Source organism: Protopterus annectens, chromosome 3.part0 (assembly GCF_019279795.1).
Source record: "Protopterus annectens isolate FY-2018-M chromosome 3.part0, PAN1.0, whole genome shotgun sequence".
Lineage (NCBI taxonomy): Eukaryota > Metazoa > Chordata > Ceratodontiformes > Protopteridae > Protopterus > Protopterus annectens.
The window spans coordinates 1,619,645,530-1,619,669,918 of NC_056731.1; the positions used below are offsets into that span (position 1 = coordinate 1,619,645,530).

The 24,389-nt window shown below is 43.4% G+C and overlaps 1 protein-coding gene across 1 annotated transcript in view; it reads right to left on the reverse strand.

Moving 5' to 3' along the window:
- The window catches only part of UBR5 (ubiquitin protein ligase E3 component n-recognin 5), a 3,965,620-nt gene that overhangs the window by 3,333,984 nt on the left and 607,247 nt on the right, over window positions 1-24,389 (reverse strand). Inside the window, exon 8 of the mRNA XM_044065648.1 lies at window positions 3,350-3,536. Within this exon, the coding sequence (XP_043921583.1) occupies window positions 3,350-3,536 (187 nt within the window). The remainder of the gene's footprint in view (window positions 1-3,349; window positions 3,537-24,389) is intronic.

Below are 24,389 nucleotides of genomic sequence, written 5' to 3' on the forward strand. Positions count from 1 at the left end.
AATTCTAAACTTACAGCACTATGCTCGGAGCTCGTTCAGAGAACCTTATGGAAGCCGCGGCAAACGAGATCTGAGGGTTAGAGGGAGATGGCAGGGCATTATGGGTAGGGGTGAGGAGCTTGGAGCTCGGATCTATTAGCTTGGAAAGCTGCCGGCTCGGATCCGAATCAGATCCGATACCCACAGGTTGCTGAGCAAATGAAGTTAACTACTTCAGATAAATCTGTTACGGGAAAATATAAAAAATAAAAAACGTACAATACGCTGGTTACATAAGTGTGCACACCCTTAAACTAATACTTTGTTGCGTATGCACACCCTTAAATTAATACTTTCTTGAAGCACCTTTTGATTTAATACAGTCTTCTTGGGTACACATCTGCCATGAATTAAAGAAACACTGATAAACCCTAAATAAAGTTCAGCTATCCTATTAGGATTTTCTTAACATTTACTCAGTTGCCTGCTACAGCAAAAGTCATGGTTCGCAGAGAGCTTACAAAGCATCAAAGGGATCTCATTGTTGAAAGGTATCAGTCAGGAAAAGGGTACAAAAACATTTCCACAGCATTGGATATACCATGGAATACAATGAAGACTGTCATGAAGAAGTGGAGAAAATATGGGACAACAGTGACATTGCGAAGAACTGGATGTCCCTCCAAAACTGTGAAAAGACTACACGAAAACTGGTCAAGGAGGCTGCCAAGAGACCTACAACACTGAAGGAGCTGCAGGAATTTCTGGCAAGTATTGGTTGCATTACTACATGCGACAACAATCTCCCATATTCTCCATATGTCTGGTCTATGGGGTAGGGTTGCAAGATGGAAGCCTTTTCTTACACAGAAAAACATCCAGGCCCAGCTAAAATTTGCAAAACAATACATCAAGTCTCCCAAAAGCATGTTAGAAAATGTGATATTGTCTGATGAGACCAAGGTAGAACTTTCTGGCCACAATTCGAAAAGCTACGTTTGGTGTAAAAACAATACTTCGCATCACCAAAAGAACACCATCCCCACAGTGAAGCATGGTGGGGGCAGTATCATTCTTTAGGGTTGCTTTTCTACAGCTGGAACTTGGGCTTTAAATCAAGGTGGAGGGAATTATGAACAGTTCCCAATACCAGTCACTTTTGGCCTAAAACCTTCAGGTATCTGCTAGAAAGATGAAGGGGAATTTCACCTTTCAACATGACAATGACTCCAAGCATACATCCAAATCAACAAAAGAATGGCTTCACCAGAAGAAAGTTAAAGCTCTGGAATGGCCCAGCCACAGCCCAGACCTAAATGCAATAGAAAATCTGTGGTGTGACCTGAAGAGGGCTGTGCACAAGAGATGTCATCGCAATATGAAAGATTTGGAGCGCTTTTGCAAGGAAGAGTGGACAAATATTGCCAAGTCAAGATGTGCCATGCTGATAGACTCCAAACCCAAGAAGACTGAATACAGTAATTAAATCAAAAGGTGCTTTAAAAAAGTATTAGTTTAAGGGTGTTCACACACAACAAAGTATTAGCTTAAGGGTGTACACTTGTGCAACCAGCATATTGTACGTTTTTTATTTTTTAGATTTTTTTCCCTAACAGATCTGTTTTTCAACTGAATTGGTCACATTAAAGGTGGGAAAAGTTTTGAAATGATTTACTGTGATCTCATTTTTTTTATATCACAAAACCTGTAATTTTAACAGGGGTGTGCACATTTTTTACATCCACTGAAGGAGGTATTTATATATATTTAGACACTGCTTTTAGTCCTCAAGTATGTAATCTGGAGCATTTTATTACAGACTCCATGGATTTTTAGATAAATTAAGAACGTATAATGTAAAAGTGTCTAAAATGATGCTTACAGTTGGATCGATCAGACCTTGAAGAAGCTGATGACGATGGTCTCAATGATAGCTTTTGTTGAACTATAGGTGAATGAAGTATAGGACTGACTGGCCCCAGAGGAAAAAGTAGGTTTCAGGTAGAGAGTTTGGGTCAAAGTTGTAGGTGGATCAGACTGCCTCATCAACTTAAGTGCTGGACCAGAAAGAGCAGATGGACTTTTTCTTCTCTCTCTCTTCTCGTCTTGTTTGTCTGTGCTTCTCTCTGGGTCCCTCTCTCTCTCTCTGAATTTTTCTCTCTTTCTTCATCCTCCTTATCCCACAGATGGAGAAGCGGAAAGTAGTTTAAGGGTGCACACTTGTGCAACCAGCGTGTTGCACATTTTTTTTTATATTTTTTCCCCTAACAGATGTTTGTTTTTCAATTGAATTGGTCACATTAAAGGTGGGGAAAAGTTTTGAAATGATTTATTGTGGTCATTTTTTTATATCACAAAAACCTGGCATTTTAACAGGGGTGTGCACCCTTTGATAGGGACCTAGACAATCAACACAGAGGGAATGGGGATCTTGGGAGGTACCTTGTGTCCACAGGCTGAACACTTCTTGAAACGAGTGGAGTTGTCAGACATTGGAACTATCAAACAAAGGAATTAATCCAATAACAAACTTCACCTTGTATAGTATAAGCAATTAGAAACTATATTATACCAAGAAGCACACTAGAAAATTGAGGCACATTGTATCAATAACTGTCACAAAGTATTTATACTACTTAAAGTATTTGTATCTATATACGTATGTATATGTATACGAGTGTGTGTGTGTGTGTGTGTGTGTGTGTGTGTGTGTGCACACGCATGCATGTATATCTATGTATAAATCCTACTAGCAAATTCTAAAACAGCACACTTAGTAAACTTTGAAAAAGGGCCAAGTGAAAAAAAAAGTCTACACTTAACCTTAACACCAGTTGGAAATAACTATTCAATAAGAAAGTAGTAAAGGGAGAAGTAAAGATTTTAGCCAAAACTGCTTTCAATTATCGTGTGAATGCACCGGAGCTCTCAGATGGAGAAGTCTAGTCAAACAGGCAGCAAAAGAGATTTGAGGTAAATCAGTCAGGAGGAGGGAATTGTGGGTAGGGGAAGATCAGAGCTTAGGATTCAATACTCTTGTATAAGGCACTGAGGTTGGATCCAAACGGATCAGATAACCCACACTTTGAAACTGACAAAAACAGACATCGGATTAAGACTTACAATGTAGGAATGCAGTCAATTTTAGTTCTCAAACTGTACTAGCTGGTAACATATAGCAAGGAAAGGGCAAACCATATGGTATACTCCTCTTCAGTCAAAGTAACAAATGGCAGTCTCTTTTTGTTTTGTTTTGTTTTTTTTTTTGGGGGGGGGATATAGATGGTAGGGAGAAAAAAACAAAACAACAAGTAAAGAAAGTGCAGTAGCAAAATGTTTCAAGGAAACATCCCAAAAATGAAAAACATACCTGAGAAATTAGCTCCTCTGGAATAACAGATGCAGGAATTACAGGTTGAGGCTGACTACCCAACAGCCCAGAACCTCTATCACGTCCAGTTCGAATGACTCTAGCTTGCCTTCGAGAGTCTCTGGTTCCTGTAGATCTCCCTGATGACCCTCCCCCACTTCCGCTAACTCCAGAACTCCATCTGCTTCTAAAGACATAAATAAAAATATACCTATTAAGTCTCAAAATAACACTGAGCCCACTGTAATAATGACATGAGTGGACGTACACTAAAAACCAATAGAGGCAACCAAATAGGAATGCAAGAATACACAATATAGATCTAAATCTATAACAAGAGTCAAACTTTAAGGGAAAATAGAAAGCGACACACTAAACATGACTGCAGATTTAAATCGGGTATTATTTCAAACTACATTTATGCCATCTATACACACTTAGGGGTGTGTGTACGTGTACACACACACACACACACACACACACACACACACACACACACACACACACACACACACACACACACACGTGTACAAATTGTATCAAAAGTCTCATTAGACTAGACCCACAACAGTGCGGCTTTGTCAAGGGTAAATCCTGCCTAATGAATTCACTTAACCTCTGACAGATTTACAAACACCATAGACAGTCATGTTTACACTGCATATCTTGACCTGGCCAAGCAACTTTATACTATTCCCCCATGCTGACATTTTAAGTAGACTTAGCATTTTAAAAACAGATTTCTGTGTGATAAGATGTATAGCACTCTATCTAAAAGACAGAGCCTACACAATGTCGGTGATGGGCGCCTCATCATAAATTTGAAATTACTCAGTGGAGTCTCATAGGTAGGTACTAGGCTACCTGCCCGAGGGCATTTATAAGCCTAGCTAGAGTGTGTCGGCTTTCGCCGCCCCATTGAAAATTAACTGAGCCTCTGTCAAGCAGAGCCAATGACGTGATCCCAGGGGTGTATTTTCTGTTACCCATCCACTCGTCAAGGCTTCTCTTGAAGAGTGTTATTGAGGGACTCTGCCTAATGTAGTGAAGAATTTTGCTCCAAAGCATGGGGAGTCTCTGTGATAGGAATCTATCCCTCCAGCATATGCTATTTATTGTTGTGGCGAGGTTTAGCACACTAGAGCACGTGGCTCGCAGTGACTTGGATTTCTTTAGGTGGAGGCATGTCCATCAATTCTGAGTTAGACATGGCTTTGTAAGTCAGGCAGAGATCACCTCTGAGTAAGCGATATGCCACTGAGTACAGCCAGAGTTTTTTCAGCCGGGCTGCATAGGACATACGTTGAGGCCAGTAATCCTCTTTGTGAGGTGCTTTTGTGGTCTTTCCAGCTGTTGGAAGTGTCTTGTGAGGTACATCATAAAATGGGGCATTGTACTCTTATGATGGGTCTGATGAGGGAGTAGAGGGGCCCTATCACCTCTATTTCTAGATGCAAACCCCTTAGTAATTAGATGGGCCACACAGAAGGCTTCCCTAACTACTTTGGCAATATGATTGTCAAAGGAGAGATTACTATCTACCTGGGTCCCCAGATCTCTTATTACCTATTCTGTATTAAGGGGGGCTGCCGCCTATGTGGTAATTCGTGGGTGTTTTGTTTTTCCCAAATGGGAAGACTATGCATTTTTTGGCATTTAGCTTGAGGTCATGACTTTGACACCAGGTATCTGTCTCACTAAGGCCTTTTTAAAGGATGTCCGTGTCAGCCCGAGAGTCAATTATGGCTCCCAGTTTGCAGTCCTCGGCGAACTTGGTTAGCCATAGTCCTACTGTGTTTGCCTGTACTTCTGAGAAATATATGCCAAACAGTAGGGGTCCCAGAACAGAGCCCTGCAAGACACCACTTGTGACTGGTTTAGAGTCGGACCTGGAGCCCGCTATTCTTACCATGCGAGTTCTGTCTGTAAGCCAGCTGGCAACCCATTTTGTGACATAGGGGTTTATGTTCAGGCTGGTGAGTTTTTCTATAATATCCGAGTGAGGAATGGTGTTGAATGCCTTGGCGAGATCAAGGTAGGCTGTGTGAACCACCTTTCCCTCGTCTATAGCCTTGGTGACTGTCGCGAAGATGTCAACCAGGTTTAGTAGGCATGATCTGCCCTTAAAGCCAAACTGGGTCGGGACAAGTGTTTGGAGGTTCCCAATGTCTTTGTTAATGAGTTCCATGATGATGCGCTCCATAGACTTGCAGACCAGGCTAGTCAGGCTTATGGGGCGATAGTTACCAGGGTCAGTTGGGGCCCTTCCTTTGTGGAGCGGAATAACCGTTGTTGTGCGCCATTCTATGGGCATGTAGCGTGTGGAGAGGCTGAGGTTGAACAGCGTGTTTAGGCGGGGAGGTTAGTTTGCTCTGTAGTTTGTGCAAGACGCAGCCTGGGACACCATCTGGCCCCATTGATGCTGTGTTTTTGGCTTTTGAAAGGGCTGTTTTCACCTGTGCTTCTGTGACTTCCGGGACACTACACTTTTCTGGTATTGTTGTGGGCCCTTCTGAAGGTGAGATGGTGGTGAAGTTTGCACTGAATCCATCTGCCAGGATGTTGGCAATATCAGTAGGTTCAGTATATTTTGTGCTATTTTGCACTAGCTCAGAGCATATCTGCAAGTTGCCACTTAGATTCTTGACATAGCTAAGGAAGTCTTTGTGGTTATTGTTCGAATCCTTGGCTATTTTTCTTTCGAAGTTAGCCTTGGATGATATTATGAGGGACCTTAGTTTCTTACTGATACTGATAAGGGATGTCTTTCCTTCTTGGGATTTGCTTTTTTTCTGAACTAGTTTCCTCCTTTTGTTGTATAACCTGTTTATGCAGGGGTCCACCAGACCTGTTTCCTTCTCTTAGGGGAGTGAGTCTTGGTTTTGCTAGGGATCACACGATCCATGCATCCTTGTAAGTGCTCATAGTGTGCAATTGTAAAGGATTCTGCATCTTGGGCAGTGTTATCCTTTAGCATGGAGGCTGTGAAACTTACTACTTCTGCCTTCAGTAAGGTGAAGTTTGCTTTAGAAAAGTTTTTCACTGTGGTTTCTTTGGTTGGGGGTGGTGGTGGGGTGTGGACATCTAGGATGATTAGTTTATGGTCTGATCTAACCAGTGACGGGTTGACCGCCGGTACGGAACACCTGTCGCCCATGTTGGTGATTACCAGGTCCAATATGTTTTGGCCTCTGGTAGAGGAGTTTACCAGCTGATCCAGGGCATCTGAGTTGATAAATTCCAGGTAGCGCTGAGCCTGGGAGTTTGTACTCAAGCATTTTTCCCAGTTAATGGTAGGGTAATTGAAATCGCCCAATATCAGGGTGTTCGGTAGGACCTTCATGTTTTCCAGTGTCTCCGGAAAGGCAGAGTGGTGGTCCTGGGTCATGGAGAGTGATCTGTAGCAGGCCACAATTTGCACTGCAGATTTGTCCGATGTTAGTTGCACATGAATGATCTCAGAGGTATCATGCTGCACCACTAACCTGGAGGTGTGGGTATCCTTGATTAATATGAATACACCCCCCTCCTTTTGTGTTTCGGTCCACATTCTGTGGCCAAAATGTGTGGTATGAGTTGTAGCCCAGTAGTGCTGGAGTGCTCTCTGGAGCCTTGAACCAGGTTTCAGTTACTGCACAGATGTCGATGTTCTCCATACTTAGGAGTGCTTCGAGCGCATGCACTTTGAGATTTAAACTCCTGGCGTTGAATAGCATAACCATCATTTTTTTACTTGTGCTGTTTATGGAGGTGGGTTTGAATTTTGAGCCTTGCCTAAAAAAGGCACTATGGGGGCACAGCAAGAGCCTTGGCCAGTATTCGAAAGCCAAGGAGTGACAGGTGCAAGCTGTCTCTTGCGAAGCAACGCGGCTTGTCAAGCATGTCATCCCAGGCTGACAGACACTGGATCCCCTTTGAATGACACCAGAAGCTTAGCCAATTGTTGAAATTGATCATTTTTTTCTTTATACTGAGGTATCATTCTTGGTGAGGACAGGATGCTACTCAGGGTCAGGGTCATACCCACCTGGGCTACATGATCAGAGAAATCTTCCATGTCTCTTTTCATGTAGTCCAGGGAGGTACGTCTCAGGTCATTCACACCAACAGGAACAATGACAGAGTCATCTTTGTACTTGTTCTGGAGTGACCTGAGTGCTTGTGTTATGTGGCGGATTCTGGCTCCCAACAGGCAGCTAACAGTAACCTTCTCCTTGTCCAGCCTAGCGAGTGGGACATCAGTGTGCCTGATTATTGAGTCACCTATTACTAGTGTGTTAGGTATGTTATTTCGCCTTAAGGGCTGTGATTGTGCGGCACATTGATTTTGTGTTTTATGTGTTGTCTAGTTTGTGACGGGAGGTGCAGGTTTTGTGGGTGTCTGCTTTGGAGCTCTCTGATGCTTTTGCAGGTTTTTATTTAGAGCCTCAGAGTATGATTTAGTGTATTTATGTGTATTTTTTTGCTAGTGCTGGTTTAGTAGGTCTGTGAGCCTGGAGGTGTGGTGCAAGTGTTAACTTTCTCCTCATGACTGTCAGTTTCAGTCTTGGGTGGAGAGACCTTAGCCTCCAGTTTGGCTGTATAACTGCATCTCTCGCATATGTTAGTGTTTTGTGGTAGGAGGAGAGGGCTGTCTGTGTACATGAGGCAGTTGTAACATTGCCTCAGGATACCCAGATTCACCAGCTGGACTGGAGAGTACATCTGAAATTGCCCTTTGGTCATGCCTGAATAGTAGGGTGAGCTGCTTAGTTGGTGAGGGGTTGTTAAAGAGCCTTGCCCTGCTGGGCAGTCAAGTGTCGGGGTACATTAGTGCTTGCTATTAGGTCTGAGCAAGTGCTGGACTGTACAATGATTTTTGAGTGATAGGTTGAAAATTATATTTGTTTCAAGGGAAAAACTGAAGAGGAGACTTGGTGGAGCCGGAAATAATTTAACCCTAGCTAACCGGTGCACAAAACCGTGCAAACGTGGTTTTTAAACTACTAACTTCTGGGCTGGAACCACTCCTCCAGGGACAGATGGCTGCTCAAAGTTCCCCTCTCTCACAGGTGAACAGAGAAACTTCCCTATATCCAAGTAAGGTATGGGCAACTCAGAAACTTGTAACAACGCCCTGAATTCAGCACTAGCCTGAAAACTGGACTATACTAGCTTAGAAAGGCAAGAAACAAGAAAATGTATTTATTTATTTATTTATTTTTTTAAAGATAAGGCAAAAACAGTAAAAAGTACACCTAAAACAGCTTTAAACGACAAGCAATCAGAAAAGGCTATCGCACTTTAGTTTATAGCCTACAACAGTTAATTTAAACAAAAAACTTTAAAGTGCAGGCAGTCAAATAAGTACAATATGTGTAAAAAAACAAGCTTTTAAATCACAATAAGTGCTGGAAAATCAGCGTTTAGGCGGAAAACAGTTAAGTAAAGCAAGAAAACACAGAAAACTAACACTCAATCACTCCAATGTCTCTCTTTTAAGCTAGAAGGCTTCTATCAGTTTAAGGCTTTCTAGTGCTTTCCAGTAGGTTAGTTACAGGAAAGATGGGAAACAAGCGCAGATGTGGTCTTTTAAACCATAAAGTTGAAAGAGATGGACAACTTCCCAAATGATCAATAAACTACAATTCCTGGGCCAAGAACCACTCCTCTTGTGGTAGACAGGCTACCTACTACTTACCACTCCCACTGATAAGCTAGAAGGCTGCACTCCAACACAAAGGGTTGGGGGGGCTCAGAAGCTTACAAACAGTCCTGGATACAGCAAATCTATACCTGGACTAGTTACGGGAAAGGTGGGGATCAAGCGCAAACACAGGCTTTAAAACCAGAAAGTGGAGAGAGATGGAAAAAAACTTCCCAAAAAGCCAATAAACTACAATTTCTGGGCCAGAACCACTAATCTTGTGGTAGATAGTGGGAGTGGTAAGCACTAGGTAGCCTGATAAGCTAGAAGGCTTCCCTCCAACACAGAAAGGCTTGCAGGGCTCAGAAGCTTACCAAAAGTCCTGGATACAGCAACTCTGCATCTGGACTAGGCTAGTAACAGGACATGTGGGAAACAAGTGCAAGTGCGGCTTTTAAACTAGAAAGTTGAAAGAGATGGGAAAAACTGCCCAAAAGGCCAGTAGCTACAATTTCTGAACCAGGAACCACTCCTCTTGTGGCAGACAGGCTACCTAATGCTTACCACTCCCACTAATAAGCTAGAAGGCTTCCCTCCAACACAGAAAGGCTTGGGGGTTCAGAAGCTTACGAGTCCTGGATACAGCAAATCTGTACCTGGACTAAACTAGTTACTAGAAAGGTGGGGAACAAGCACAAACGCAGGCTTTTAAGCCAGTAAGTTGAAAGAGATGGAAAAATGCCTTAACAGCCAATAAACTACAATTTATGGGCCAAAACCCACTCTTCACGTGGTAGACAGGCTACACGATGCTTACCACTCCCACTGATAAGCTAGAAGGCTACCCTCCAACACAGAAAGACTTGGGGGGGGCTCAGAAGCTTACAAAGAGTCCTGGATACAGCAAATCTGTACCTGGACTAGACTAGTAACAGTAAAGGCAGGAAACAAGCACAAACACAGGCTTTTGAATCAGAAGGTTGAAAGAGATGGAAGAGCTTCCCAAAAGGCCAATAAACTATCATTTCTGGGCCAGAAACCTCTCCTCCTGTAGTAGATAGGCTACCTAGTGCGTACCACTCCCACTGATAAGCTAGAAGGCTTCCCTCCAACACAGAAAGGCTTGGGGGGCTCAGGAGCTTACAAACAGTCCTGGATACAACAGGCAGTCCTCTGGGAAAACAAACTCTCCTCTCTCCTTCCTATCTCTCTTGGTGTCCCACAAGGCTCCATTCTTGGGCCTCTCCTTTTCTCCCTTTTTATAAATGACCTACAATCAGCTATCCCTCAAGCTACTTGTATTCAATACGCTGATGATCCCACTCTCATTTGCTCAGCTAAAAACATTCCTGAGCTACAAACTATTACTCAAAATGTATTCCACACAGTAGAAGCTTGGTTCCTAAAACGCTGCCTACTCTTAAATGCTAAAAAAACTAAACTCCTCCTCTTTAAACCAACTACTAGATCCCCCACTTTAGATTTCTCTATCTCATCTATTAATGGTACCCTCATATCAGCTGACCCCACTACCAAACTGCTAGGTGTCATGATTGACAACAATCGTACCTATGATTGTCACATCAATAACACCATTAAAACTGTAAACAGAAAATGGGCTCCTATACAGAATTAGAACATTCTTAACCCCTGCAGCCAAAGCTACTCTTGCCCACTCTCACCTTATTTCAACCCTTTTCTACGCCTCACCAATTTACACTAACCTGAAGAAAAATAATCTCTCAAAATTGGCTAACACATACAATAGTATTGCTAGATTTGTGACTGGTAATCAATTTAGAACACACCACTGCTTGAACCTTCAACAACTTCACTGGCTTGAATTTGAAAATATGTTGCTTCTTTCCCAACTCTCCTTTGTCCATAGAGCTCTGTACCAACCTAATAACACTCCTGCACTCTCCAAACTTTGACCCCTACTCTAACCTGAACTCACTGCTCCTCCAGTAAACTACTAGTAACTTTAACTAAAGCCAACAACCTTGCTGGTGACTCCTCTTCTCTAACGCCCTTGGCAAACACTGGAATCAACTTCCTACTGAACTTACTTCTATTCCAACTCCTATTCTGTTCAAACAAAAACTCAGAAGCTACCTTAAAAATCAATGGTTATGTCCCTGCTGTAACCCCGACTAACTCTCCCTATAACCACCTCTACTCCTCCCTCTCCCTCTCCTTCCTCCTCCTTTCCTTCTACTATCTGTATGACCATCTATGGACAAGCTTTAACTCTACTATTCCTTTTCCTCCTTTAAAATTGTTTTATCCTTACTGCAAGTATAAATTTTTTTTATCTACTCACTCTTTCTGTAGTTTTCTTGTCTCTCTTTTACTCTTCAGATAACCTTCCTATAAATTATCTTGAAATAAGTTTTTAACTGTATTTTTATGGTGTGAATTTGAGGTATCCACTCATGCTATGTTATGTGAATAATAAATCCCATGATGTCTTCCTGTATATTTGCATATTCCCCCTCCTTTCCTCTTTCTTTCCAAGTTTATTGTTTGTTTATTTTTTATATTGCATATTCCCCCTCCTTTCCTCTTTCTTTCCAAGTTTGTTTGTTTATTTTTTGTAAACTATGTAACTGTGTTTTATACATATGTGGAGCTTTTCTCCCCGGGCCTCTACTGAAAATGGAAATATATCCAGTTAGACTAGCCCGGTTAACAAATGTAAAATAAAAATAAAATAAATAAATAAATAAGTCTGTATCTGGATTAGACAAGTTACAGGAAAGGCAGGAAACAAGCTAGGAATTTTATTTATTTATTTATTTATTTTCAGTAAAGCAGCAGTAAATACAATTCAAATGCAGTGCAGGCTAGCACACATGCATCAATATTATGGCAAATACAGTTTAATTAAATGCAATTAAATTAACAAATTACTAAAAAAACAAGTGCAGAAGGCATTAACTTATATATTTTTTGATGGTGAGAACACAGCAGGATTAAGAGACTACAGGGTTTGTCCTTCTCAAATGCTCTCTTTGTACACAGTAGGAGTGCCTGAAATCAGAATATGATCTCACTGCACTCAGTTGAGTGAGCAAATGAGATAGGCCCAGAAGGAGTATCCAAATACAAACTTACAAGAGGGGCGGGCAGTTTCAAAGCCACCACGATTAACACCAAGACAAGAACAGTGTGGGTGGGAGAAACACAGTGGAGACAAGAAACAGAAACAATACAGCACCACTATAAATAATAGGCAAGTGTATAAGTACAGCACAGTGCAAATTAAGTTGCAAAAGTGTACTCATCAGTTTGGAATAGATTCCAACTCTGCAGCTCACAGCAAATCTATCAGCTTCCCAGCAGTTCACAGAAATGCCTCGAAGGGCTCAGTGTCAGGAACCCTCCTGTTTGACATTTACTTTTCTGATCTCAAGATGAGAAACCAAGACTTCTGTTTAAGTTTGCAGACGACTGCAAACTGGTTGCTACTTAACAGAATCAAAGGAGTCACAAGGCAACTCTGACATAAGATCATTTCTGCCTTGCTACAACCCATCTATAAGCCATACCTCTCTTCTATAGGAGATCCAGTCCAATCATACCAGGGGTGAACTTATGAAAACAGGGTATACACTACTCAACATGGAGAGGGAGTTTGGTTGCACAGCAGAATTAGATGCTGCATAGCAAATATTCCCCGCCACTCCATTTTAGTTTTTTGTTAGAGCAGATTTAGATCTTTGACCCTGGACTGTGATTTATGGAAATACAAAAAAAAAAAAAGAGTTCTTATACTAGTGGATCCCTCACAGATCTATAAGCAAGGCACAGCCTGCCCTCACCAAGACTTACAGGAAAATGAGTACAGGAATAAAGTTTTCAGTCTTTATTGATAGTTCAGATCTTAAGCCCACTATCTTTTTAATTACAAACGTCTGGGTTTTTTCCAGTTGCTTGATACACTTAGTAAAGTACATCCCAAAGGGGGGATTGTACTCTTCTGATGGTTCTAATCAATGCGCAGAAAAAGGAGGCAAGGATTTCATTAAATCTGAAAGAAAAATCAATAAATGGCCAAGACGTCACACTTCTACTATTAACCAGGGGAAAAAAATCAAGGTAATGCTGCACAGTTACAGATGAAAATTAGCATACTTCTAAAACCACTATAATACATAACTATACTCTTGTATAGCTAAGAAAAAAGTTTATTACAACAAAGATTAAGTACTTTCGCCTCTCCAAACTGGGAACTTAATCAGAATCTGCTGTACACCATTACTTCAGGGTTAACACAAAATTCCATAAATCAAACTTATATTTGAATTAACTTCTCTTGGACAACAGGGATTCTGAGAATTGATATATATATTTTTTTAATTTCTAAATCAATAATACTATTTTCAACATCCCCAAAATCCATAAGGATATAGATACCCCCCCCTCATTTAGTCCCATTGTGGCAGTGCAAGCCAGTAAAACATATCTATTAGCAGTTTTTACTGACCGTTCTTTTAAACCTATTTTTAATTTCATTCACATTTTACTTAAAGACTCAAGATATATATATATATATATTTTTTTTTTTTTTACAGAGACAGACTACTAGTGTACGGAGTAAGGACATAGGTTTTTTGATGGTTGATATGGTTGATCTGTTCACTTCACTTCCATACCCCAGAATGAGGGGTTGAATGGTTTCTTGACAGTATAAGTGGTTGTGTTTTTTTATCAAATGAATTGGTAAACTTTTAAATGAAATTATTTCCCCTAGTTTTGATACCAATTTTATATTTTCTTTTGAAACTAAGTTAAGTAAAGTACTTACCAGAACTATGCACTTGTGTTATTCATTTTCAATCTTCCTCAACAAATGGGTTTGGATTTGATCTTCGGATCCGACTCAGCCACTTTTTTTCGGTCTATGATCCACCTCTCGAGCTCCTCCCTTTACACATAATGCCACTGATCATGGCTTTACCTCAGATCAGGTTTGCTGCCTCTAAGCTACGTTTGAAAAATGTAACACAACCATAACACACAGAAAGAGATGTAACAGAACAGTACAGGGGCTCAAACAGAACAATGGTTCCTGAAAAACTCCAACAGGTCATTCCCAAAGACAAGAAAGGAGGAAGCTGGGAGGGAAGTTGAGAAAGAATGAAAATGGACAATACAGATGCTTAGTTATGGTAAGTACATAACTTAAATAGCTGATGTTGCCATTTTCATTTGTTCCTCAAGGAATGGGACAGAGTTCCCAGCTACAGTAACCTTGGGTCACCCTCACGAAGAATGTTCCAGAGTACGACAGAGCCAAGTACAGCTCTGTTGCTGGAGATGTCCAATTTATAATGAGTCACAAAGATATGAGCTTTAGACCAAGTGACAGCTGCACAAATATAAAAGGAAGCTCTGGACCAAAAAGCAGATGAATTAGCCACACACCTAGTTGAATGAGCTTTTGGTTGTCTTTGCAAGGCCAAACTTTTTAAGGAGTACACATGAGAAATATAATCAGTTATCTGTTTGGTTATTGTAGTTTCTGAGACAGGCCTTCCCACAACTTGATTTGGCAAAAGAAATGAAAGAATAGTTGTGTAAAATCTTACCATAACCATAGATGTCATTCTCTTCCATGTTGCAGTATTCATACTGTGGGAATTCCAGCCCTCAGTCGACCCGTTGGCTCCTATACAAAAGCTTAAGCCTGACTGCCATAGGTGTGTGGGATGTCGCACGTAGGGCCATAAACCATGGAGTATAAATGTGACATCGGCACGCACAGACCACAGAACTTCAAGTCCAGAGAAGAGACTATAAGGCTAAGAAGAAGCAACAGCAAATGTCCCTGCAGGGCTGTACAGACTAGCCTGTAGGGAGGGGGATACACCAGAGAAGAATGAGGGTACCAGAGGGTGGGATGGAATACTGCAACATGGAAGAGAAGGACATCTATGGTTACGGTAAGATTTTACACAACTATTCTATGTCCTTCTATTTCCATACCACAGCTAGGAGGAATGTTGAGAGAGGCAGAGGTGGAGGATTCCAAGAATCCCTGCAGGATTGCCCTGGCAAACCCTGCCCTGGCTCTAGAGACCTGGTAGAGCTTGTAGTGCTTAGTAAAAATTTGTACTGTAGAAAAGGTGGCTGTCTTCCTGACGGAGGCAGTCTCTAGCCTTTTCATGAAGGCTTTTGAGGTAGCCATGCCTCAGGTAGAATGTGCTCGCACTCTTTGAGGCAATGGTTTATGATAAGAGTAGCAAAAGAGAATGGATTTCCTGATCCAACAGGAGATATTTTGTTTGCAGACTGCCTTACCCAAAGCCCTGGGATGGAAGGAAATGAACAGCTGGTCAGATTTTCTGAAGGACTTGGTCTTATCCAAGAAGAATCTCAGTTGTCTATGTTCAACCAGGGAATGGTGAATCCTCTCTGCAGAGTTAGTAGGGGAGGGGAAGAAGGTGGGTAGGTGAATACACTGGTTTAAGGATAGTTCATTTACTACTTTGGGCATAAATGAGAGGTTTGTGTGTAGGGTCACCCTGTCATTGTGAAAGGTGGTGTAAGGAGGGCAAGCCATCAGGGCCTGTAATTCAGACACTCTTCTAGCAGAGGCAATAGCCACTAATAGAATGGTTTTCCATGTGCACATTTGGAGATAAGCTGTGCCGGCAAGCTCAAAAGAGGGTAGGGTGAGCTTTTTCAGCCCAAAGTTGAGGTCCCAGAGAGGAGGGATGGGCTTTCTTGATGGTCTGATATGCAAGACCCCTCTCAGGAAAAGTTTTACGTCCAGTCTGGAAAGAAGAGGTGGCTGTAAAGGCATGCATGCAGAAATGGCAGAAAGATGGATTTTGACAGTAGAGTAAGCTAGTCCCTCCTTAATGAGTTCACAGGTATAGTTCAGGACAAGGGGTGGATCTGCCAGAAATGGGTCCTTGTCTACAAGCTAACACTATTTCAAGAATCTCTGCCATTTAGACAGTTTTTTTCTAGTAGCTTGTTTCCTGGCCTCCCTCAGGACTAATAGCACGTCTTCTGAGTAGTGTTGTCTAAAAGGGATCAAATGTTGATCACCCACAGAGGTAGGTGGAGTAAAGACAGTTGTGGGTGAAGGAGGGATCTCTGTTGCTGCGTTAGTAGGTCCACCTTGTGGGGTAACTTGTGATGATTACCCTTGGCTAGGGAAAGCAGGAGGAGGAATCAGTGTTGCCTTGGCCAACAGGGAGTTACCAGCAAGATTGGTTGCTCCTTCTTGATTTTCAGAAGGACTCTCTGAATCAGAGGAAAGGGACGGGAAGGCATACAGAACATTCCCTGCCATGTAAAGCTGTAGGCATCCACTCTCCAGGCTAGTGGAGAGTGATTATTGCTGCAAAATTTGTTTACTTGTCTGTACTGGGGGGGGCAAACAGATCCACTTGAGATGTACCCCACTGGTGGACTACGTGTAGAAAGTTATCCCTGTGCAATATCCATTCGTGTTGCAGAGAGGAAGCTCTGCTGAGCAAGCCCGCTTGCTTGTTTTCCTGAGAAGGGTTGTATGAAGCTTTCAGGAAGAGACTGTATTTTTGCTGCCATTTCCCACATTTGCTAGGTTATCCGACATAACTGGTATGCCTTTGTCCCTCCTTGTTTGTTTAGGTACCACATGACGGTAGTGTCTGTCACAATGTGGAGTTATCCCTGGTTGCAGGATGGGAATGAAGACTAAGAGCTAGCAGGACAGCAGTCATTTCCTTGACACTGATGTGCTGTTTTGCAGGGCAGGGGGGACCAGCATTGTTGTACCCTGTAGCCCTGCAGGGTTGTTCCCCCACCCTAGGTCTGATGCATCTGTGTGCATAGACTGAGTAGAGAGAGGGAGCTGCAGGGGAATTCCCTGGTTGCTGGAAACCTATTGAATCCACCACTTCAGCTCTATTTTTAGGCAGGGCAAAAGGAGGATGAGTTTGTCCAGAGGCGGTTGGCTCTGAGACCAAATATTCTTTAAGTACCACTGGAATTTCCTCATGTGCATCCTTGCTAGTGCGAGCATGGGGATGGTGTTAGCCATGAGACCTATAGTTTGCAGAAACTGTCTTGCAGTCAGGTGCAATTCTGTCAACAGGCTTAGAAAATGGGAGGATAGAGACTGTACTTTGTCTGGTGTGAGGAAGGATCTCATTAGATCTGTTCTGATTCTGCACCCAAGGAAAACCTTGTTCTATTGTGGGAGGAGAGAGGATTTTTGAAGGTTGAGGGTGAAACCCAATTTGTGCACTAGGGACATGGTGAATTGAAGCTGGTTTAGAAGGGTGGACTCTGATTCTGTCAAAATGAGAATGTTGTCCAAGGGTAGATTTGTACTCCCTTGGTTCTGGAATGGGTGATGGCTGGGGCTAAGCACTTGGCAAAAACTCTGGGTGCTGTAGATAAGCCATTGAAAATGAGAAGAGGGTCCAGGGAAGTCTATGAACTTCTGTGGGAGGGTCTGACTGGGATGTGCAAGTATGCATCTTTTAGGTCCAGAGTGATCATGAAGGCTTGACATGGGATAAGGGGTAAAAAAAAGTTTGAAGGGAGAGCATCTTAAAGAAGGGGACCTGTAGGAACAGGTTTTGGTATGAGAGGTCCAGGATAAAGTCTCCAGGGGCAATTCTTTTTCTGTGACTAAGAAAAGGTGGGAGTAGAAGCCTAGTCCCTCCTGTCCTGAGGGAACTGGTTCTATGGTTCCTTGGGAGAGAAGTTCCTGCAGGATGGGAGGAAGTAGAGGGAGTTGATTTTTGGGAGGGAAAGGTATCTTTTTTGGTGTAGGTTTTTCTTTCCAGGATAGAAAGTATCCTTTCTGGATGGTGGAAAAAACCCACAGATCTGAAGTGATGGTTTTCAAGAAGGGAAGGCATAGGGTAAGGCGAGCGGACAGGGGCACTTGGGCAAGTAAGTTATGCGGAGGAAGGTCCCCCTCTATCTGAAAAGGGATGTATGTTGGGGGGGGTTGAGGGAGTCAGAGATAAAGTCGCCTCCGAAGTCCCCAACATGGTCTGGCAGTAGAAGGGCGAGAGGTGGAAGGAGCCCTTCTGACAAAGGATGTTTTGGCTGGGTAGTTTCTGTAGTATCTGGGCACTGGGGACACCAGCAAGTGCTTAATGTCCTCCAGCTCCTTGCTTTTTTCTTGCAAGCTTTTGAAAAGTTCTGCAGCATTTTTGCCAAACAGAAAGTTGCTGTCCAGAGGAAAATCCATGATTTTGGCTTTAAAATCATCTGGCAGAGGCTGTAATCTGAGCTAGCGATATCTGCGCAAGGCCGATGCAGTGGCAGCAGATCTGGCAGCTGTTTCTGCTTCATCATAACTGCAATGGATAGTGTGTCTGGCTACTTGCGTGGCAAGGGACAGTTTGGCAGTAATGTCTTGAGTAACTGCTTGGTGAGTAGTCGTTAAAGGTAGGGAGGGAGCAGAGGCCGGCCTAGGACTCGGCACAGGAATGCTGGTGGGAGTAGAGCCTGTAGGCCTAAGTGCCATAAAGGCCTGCATCAAAGAGGAAGTGAAGGATTCCCAATCTAGGACTGCTTGAGGTGTCGGGCTCAAGTGTTTCATTTTTTTGTTTCCTTTTAGTTGGAGTGGGCATCTGGGTAGGTTGGGAAACAGAGGCCTGCACTGGAATAGAAGTCTCAGTCAGCTGATCAAGCACTGGTTCCTTTCAATGTCAGTTATGGTAGATGTCGGTATCAACTCTGCTGACATGCTCCCCGTGGCTACTGACATGGCCTCTTCCAGAGGAACCATCAGAACCGGAGTAATCGGGTGTCCCTCAGCCCCTAGAACGGCAGTCGGTGGAGCGGCATCTGGAGAAGGCTTGCAGACCTTGGCCTTCTTCCTAGGTTGTTCGGCTTGGGCTGCCAACTCAGGATCTATCCTAAGCATGAGGAGTTTAAGCCTTAGATTTTCTAAATACAGATTTAATGCGGCCAGACGGCTGTGTAAGGTCTTGGGTACGAAGGATTGACAAACAGAGCAGGCCTTATGGTCATGCTCTCTACCTAAGCAAAAGACACAGTGGTCGTGGGAGTCTTCGTGCAGAATCTGGCGTCTGCAACTACATTTACTCTTCTCAGGCACTGGCTAATAGAAAAACTATAGCAACGAAGCTAAAGCAAGAGTGAAAAAGCCAAACCCCAACGGGGCACTTACCTTTTCGAAGTCTTCGGACGTAGGAGTGAAGCAGTCAAAGCTATAGTCTGCGGCTGAAAAGTTCTGAGGTCTGTGCGTGCCGATGTCACATTTATACTACATGGTTTATGGCCCTACGTGTGACATCCCACGCACCTACGGCAGCCAGACTTAAGCTTTTGTATAGGAGTCTATGTTGGGTCGCCTGAGGGCTGGAAATCCCACAGTATGAATACTGCAACATGGCAATAGGAGGACATTAACTGATAGTCTTTCATTCTATGAAGATAGGAACAAAGTTTTCTATGCACATCTAAAAAAACGAAGCATGTATTCTCCTTTACTCTCAAATTTAGGGAAGAAAACTGGCAAATTGTGAACCTGACTGATGCTGGCTTCTGATGCAACTTTGGGTACGAAAGATGGATTTGTATGCAAGGCAACTCCGCCTTTATGGAAGATTAAGTACGGCAGTTTTGAAAAGAATGCTTGGAGTTCAGAGACTTGCCTTGCTGAAGTTACGGCTAAGAGAAAAACTGTTTTCCAAGAAAGTACAGTTGAGTACACTTACCATAAATGTAGATATTAGTGTATTCACTGTTGCAGTCATTACATTTGGGTTATCTGCTTGCAGTAGCCCTCAGTCGGCCTGATTAACAAAGTCTTGGGTCCTGCTTCGGTTGCTGTCCCTTCTTCCATGACGTCAGGGGTATAAAACATGCAGGCAACGCCATTACATCAGTTTTTTTTTGCCCCAGATGTCAGGTGCCCCTCTAATGGGAAGCAATTAAATCTATAACACAAGGATAGACCTCCAACAAAAAAGCAAATACACCAAAAAGCTTTTTGAGCATAATAAGTGAGGGTACAGGTATAGCCAAAAGAAGAAAGGGGGCTGGAGGGAGGGTAACCAGAACTGCAACAGTGAATACACTCGAACATCCACATTTATGGTAAGTGTACACAACTGTACTATGTTCTTCGTGTTTCCCTGTTGCAGTCATTACATTTGGGTAGATTCCCAAAGATAAGGTTGGGAGGAGGAATTTAAATAGAGTTAGGACCAGCCATAAGGCCCTGCAAGACTGCAGTGGCAAAACCAGCTCTGGATTTAGAGAAAATTGGCAAATGATAATGCTTGGTGAAAGTATGTACAGAACTCCAGGTAGCAGCTTCTAGGATGTCCCTTGTAAGAACGCCCCTGAGAAAGGCTGTAGAGGTAGATGCAGCACTGGTTGAATGGGGTCCCCTGTGGGATAGGTTTTCCATGGTGCTTACAGCAGAAATGAATGCAGTGGCCTATCCATTTTAAAATGGTTTGCTTTGAAATAGCTTTCCCCTCTGTTCCTGCAGCAAATCTCACCAGCAGTTGTCAGATTTCCTTTCAGGTTTAGTCCTGTCCAAGTAGAATTTAAGTTGTCTGTGCACATCTAAGGAGTGCAGTATCCGTTCCCCTTTGTTCTGTGGGTTAGGAAAGAAGGTAGGCAAATGAATGGACTGATTAAGAAAGTACAGTTGTGTACACTTACCATAAATGTAGATGTTCGAGTGTATTCACTGTTGCAATCATTTGGGTAATCCTGCTGGCATGTTGCCCTCAGTCGGTCTGAATTCCAAAGTCCTGGGTCCTGCGTCAGCTGCTGTCGCCCCTGCCCTGACATCAGGTCGTCAGGCGTATAAAAGATGCGGCCGACGCCATTTTCTTTAGTCTGTCTTGCCGCAAGTGCCGGTCGGCCGACTCCTGAGATTTTTGTGTTTGAGTTTCAGATCCGAAGTCTTCAATAAAGCTAAGTACCCCATTGGGGAAACTTTTTTCTTGCTCCATACCGACGTCAGAAAAAGTAAATAATTGTATTTCTTGTGGAAAGCAAATACCTCATAAGGACTTTCATTCTTACTGTATTCCTTGCCTAGGCCCTGATCACAACATTTCTGGTTGTCTGTTTTGTGCTAGATTTAACCAACGCACTATTAAGCGTCAGTATGATTTTGCTTTAAACTATTTTGGACGCCGGTTTAATTATCCAGAAATGTCGTCCGATAGCCATCCGACTACCGGAGTTCACAAAAAAACGCAAAGAAAAGGAGAGAGATGGACAACAGAGGCCCAAAACTGACGAAGCTTCTCCTAAGCCAGTCGCCGGTTCACCAGTTCTCAGTGAGGCGCTTTGGCAGCCCCTGACGCCTGCTACTTTAGAGTCGCAGGCCGCTACAGACTCCCACGTGGACATCTTTTATACCCCTGACGACCTGACGTCAGGGAAGGGGCGAGAGCAGACGACGCAGGACCCAAGACTTTGGAATTCAGGCCGGCTGAGGGCAACCTGCCAGCAGGATTACCCAAATGTAATGACTGCAACAGTGAAACACGAAGAACATCCACACTGGATACCACCTTGGGCATGAAGGAGGGATTGGTTCTGAGGAACACCCTGTCAGCATGAAAGATGATGAAAGGCTCCACTGCCATAAGGGCCTGTAACTCAGATACCCTTCTTGCAGAAGTGATTGCTAAAAGAAAGCTGTTTTCCAGGAAAGGAATTTTAAATCTGCAGTAGCAGCGGGCTCGAAAGGAGGAAGAGTGAGTTTCTCCAAGACAAAGTTAAGGTCCCAGGCTGGAGTTGAAGCTCTCCTCGGTGGCCTTAAATTTTTGGCCCCTCTGAGGAACTGCTTCAGCAGTGGGTGAGAGAAGGGGGGGGGGAATCTGTGCTATAATGAGCTGAAATGGCTGAGGCATGAATTTTGATGGAGGAAAGGACAAGCCCTTAACAAGCATCTCAGTCAAACATTGTAGAATCTGAGGTAAATTTGGGCACTGCTGTGCTCATCCTTCAAGATTGGTTCCAGGTACAAAATCTTTTCCACTTGGCAGCATAAGATTTTCTAGTATTAGGCTTCCTAGCCTCTAAAATGATATCCATCACTGGATTTACTGAGGGGTGGTAAAGGAGAGATTAGGTAATTAGCCAGGCTGCTAGGTTCAGGGCTTGTAGCTGAAGGTGCAGAATCTGGTTCTCCTGCTGAGACAACAGGGAAGGAGCCTGAGGCAGGTGCCATGGGGGCAGTGTGACACCACGCAGGTGGGGGTACCAGGGTTGGCGTGGCCAGTCTGGTGCAATTAAAATCATCCTTGGCTTGTCCTGTTTGATCTTTAGTAGTACCTTGGAGAGCAGAGACAGAGGAGGAAAGGCATAAACTGATAGTTTTTTCCAGATGAAGGATAGAGCATCCACTTTCCAAGCTAGTTTGTGGGGAATCCTTGTGCAAAATTTGCCCAATTGATGTTTCTGGGGGGAGGAAAACAGGTCTATATCTGGGCTCTCCCATTTGCTTGTCAACATGTTAAAAGTCCTTGGTTCCAGTTTCCACTCGTGTGGGTCCATGAGGTTTCTGCTTAGTCCATCTGCCAGTGTATTTAGTTTTCCTGGCAGGAACTGAGCTTCTAGATTCACTTGGTAGTTCAAGGCAGTGTTCCACAATGCCATGGCTAGTCTGCAGAGGGGGTAAGAGTGTGCACCCCCCTGTTTATGTACCACATGACTGTGGTGTTGTCCGTCTTTACCATTAGTTGTCCTGGAAGAATGTGGCCCTTGAAGGCTGTCTGATCATTCTGTACAGCTAACATTTCCTTTTGATTTATGTGTAGGTGCATCTGACTTGGGTTTCATTTGCCCTGAATGCACTTCCCTGCAGGGTGAGCCTCCCATGCATAGTCTGAGTCTGTTAATGTTTGGGCAGCAGGGGGTAGACTGAATGGTAGTCCCTTGTTTTGGTGGCAGGCCTCTGCCCACCAAAGGAACTCTAGGTGTAGGCAAGGTATGATAGGAATCATAGCTTCTAGATCCTGTGAATGTTGAGAGCATAGGCTTTTGAGATACCACTGCAGTTTCCTCATATGCAGCTGTGCATATGAAATTAGAAGAATGCAGGAGGCCATGAACCCCAAAGGCTTGCAGTATTTGCCTTGCGGATAACTGGGGTTTTGTGGCCACTTGTTTGAAGTAGGTTGTCAAATGAGTCCATTTCTCTGGCGTGAGGAAAGCCATCTGGGAAGTTGTCTTCAAGCTTGCTCCCAGGAATATAATTTGTTGGCAGGGTACCAGGTGTGATTTCTTCTCATTTATGGTGTACCCCAGACAAGTCAGTACCCTTTCAACAAAGGCCAGATTCAAAAGTATGTCCTGGCTTTCTGCCTGAATTAGACAATCATCCAGGTATGGCTATATTTGAATATTTCTTTGCCTGCAGAATGAAATGACTGGAGCTAGGCACTTTGTGAATACCCTGGGCGCATAGACAAGTCAAAGGGCAGTGCAGAGAACTGATAGTGCATGTAGCCTGCTTTGAAGCATAGGTATCTTCTGCAAGATTCCCTGATAGGGATGTGCAGGTATGCTTCGTTTAAGTCTAGTGTTGCCAACCATGCATCGTTGCCTAGCATAGGAAGCGGGTGGTGAAGAGTCAGCATCTTGAATTTTGGAATCACCAGAAAGGTATTTAGAGTAGAAAGGTCCAGGACAGGACGCCATGTATTGCCTTTTCTGGGTACCAGAAAAAATCTCTAATAGAAACCTTGCCCTTTTCCTCTTCTGGTACCAATTGAATAGCCCCCATACTTAACAGAGAAAGTACTTGATTTTGGGCCTCCGCCCACTGATCTGGAGGTAGATTTGGCCACCCGCTTGGTGTTGGTAAGGTGTGGGAGTGAAATCTGTATCCTCGGGACACATTATTTAAAACCCATTTGTCCTGGGTAATGAGATCCCAGTTTTTGGCCTGTATATCAATTTTGCCGTCTAAAAGAGCATTCAGTTGGGAAGTGCTTGGAAGTTTTAAAAGCAAGTCATTGAGTTTTCCATAGGGAAGACTTACTACTCCCTGATTTGAGTGCGGAAGCCCCCACTGCTTAGTCTTGTGTGTCCCCTGGGACTGAAACCTGGGGTTTCTGCTGTGTCTGGGTTTGGCTTGAGAAGACCTGGAAGGGGCTGGAAAAGACCAATTCTTAGAGAGCCAGTGCCTACTAAATCTAGGAGGCTGAACTTGTAAGAAATCTTAACAGTTTGCATAGATTTAGCTTTACCTTCCATCTTTTTAAGAACTCCCTTAGCCTTGTTGCCAAACAGGCGGTCCTGATTTAAGGGAGCATCCAACAATTTAGCTTTAACATTATCAGGCAAAGATTGCTCCTTAAGCCAAGCATGCCTTCTGAGCACAGACCCAGTAACAGCAGCCCTGCAAGAGGCCTCTAATGAATCAAATCCACATTGCAAAGTATGTTT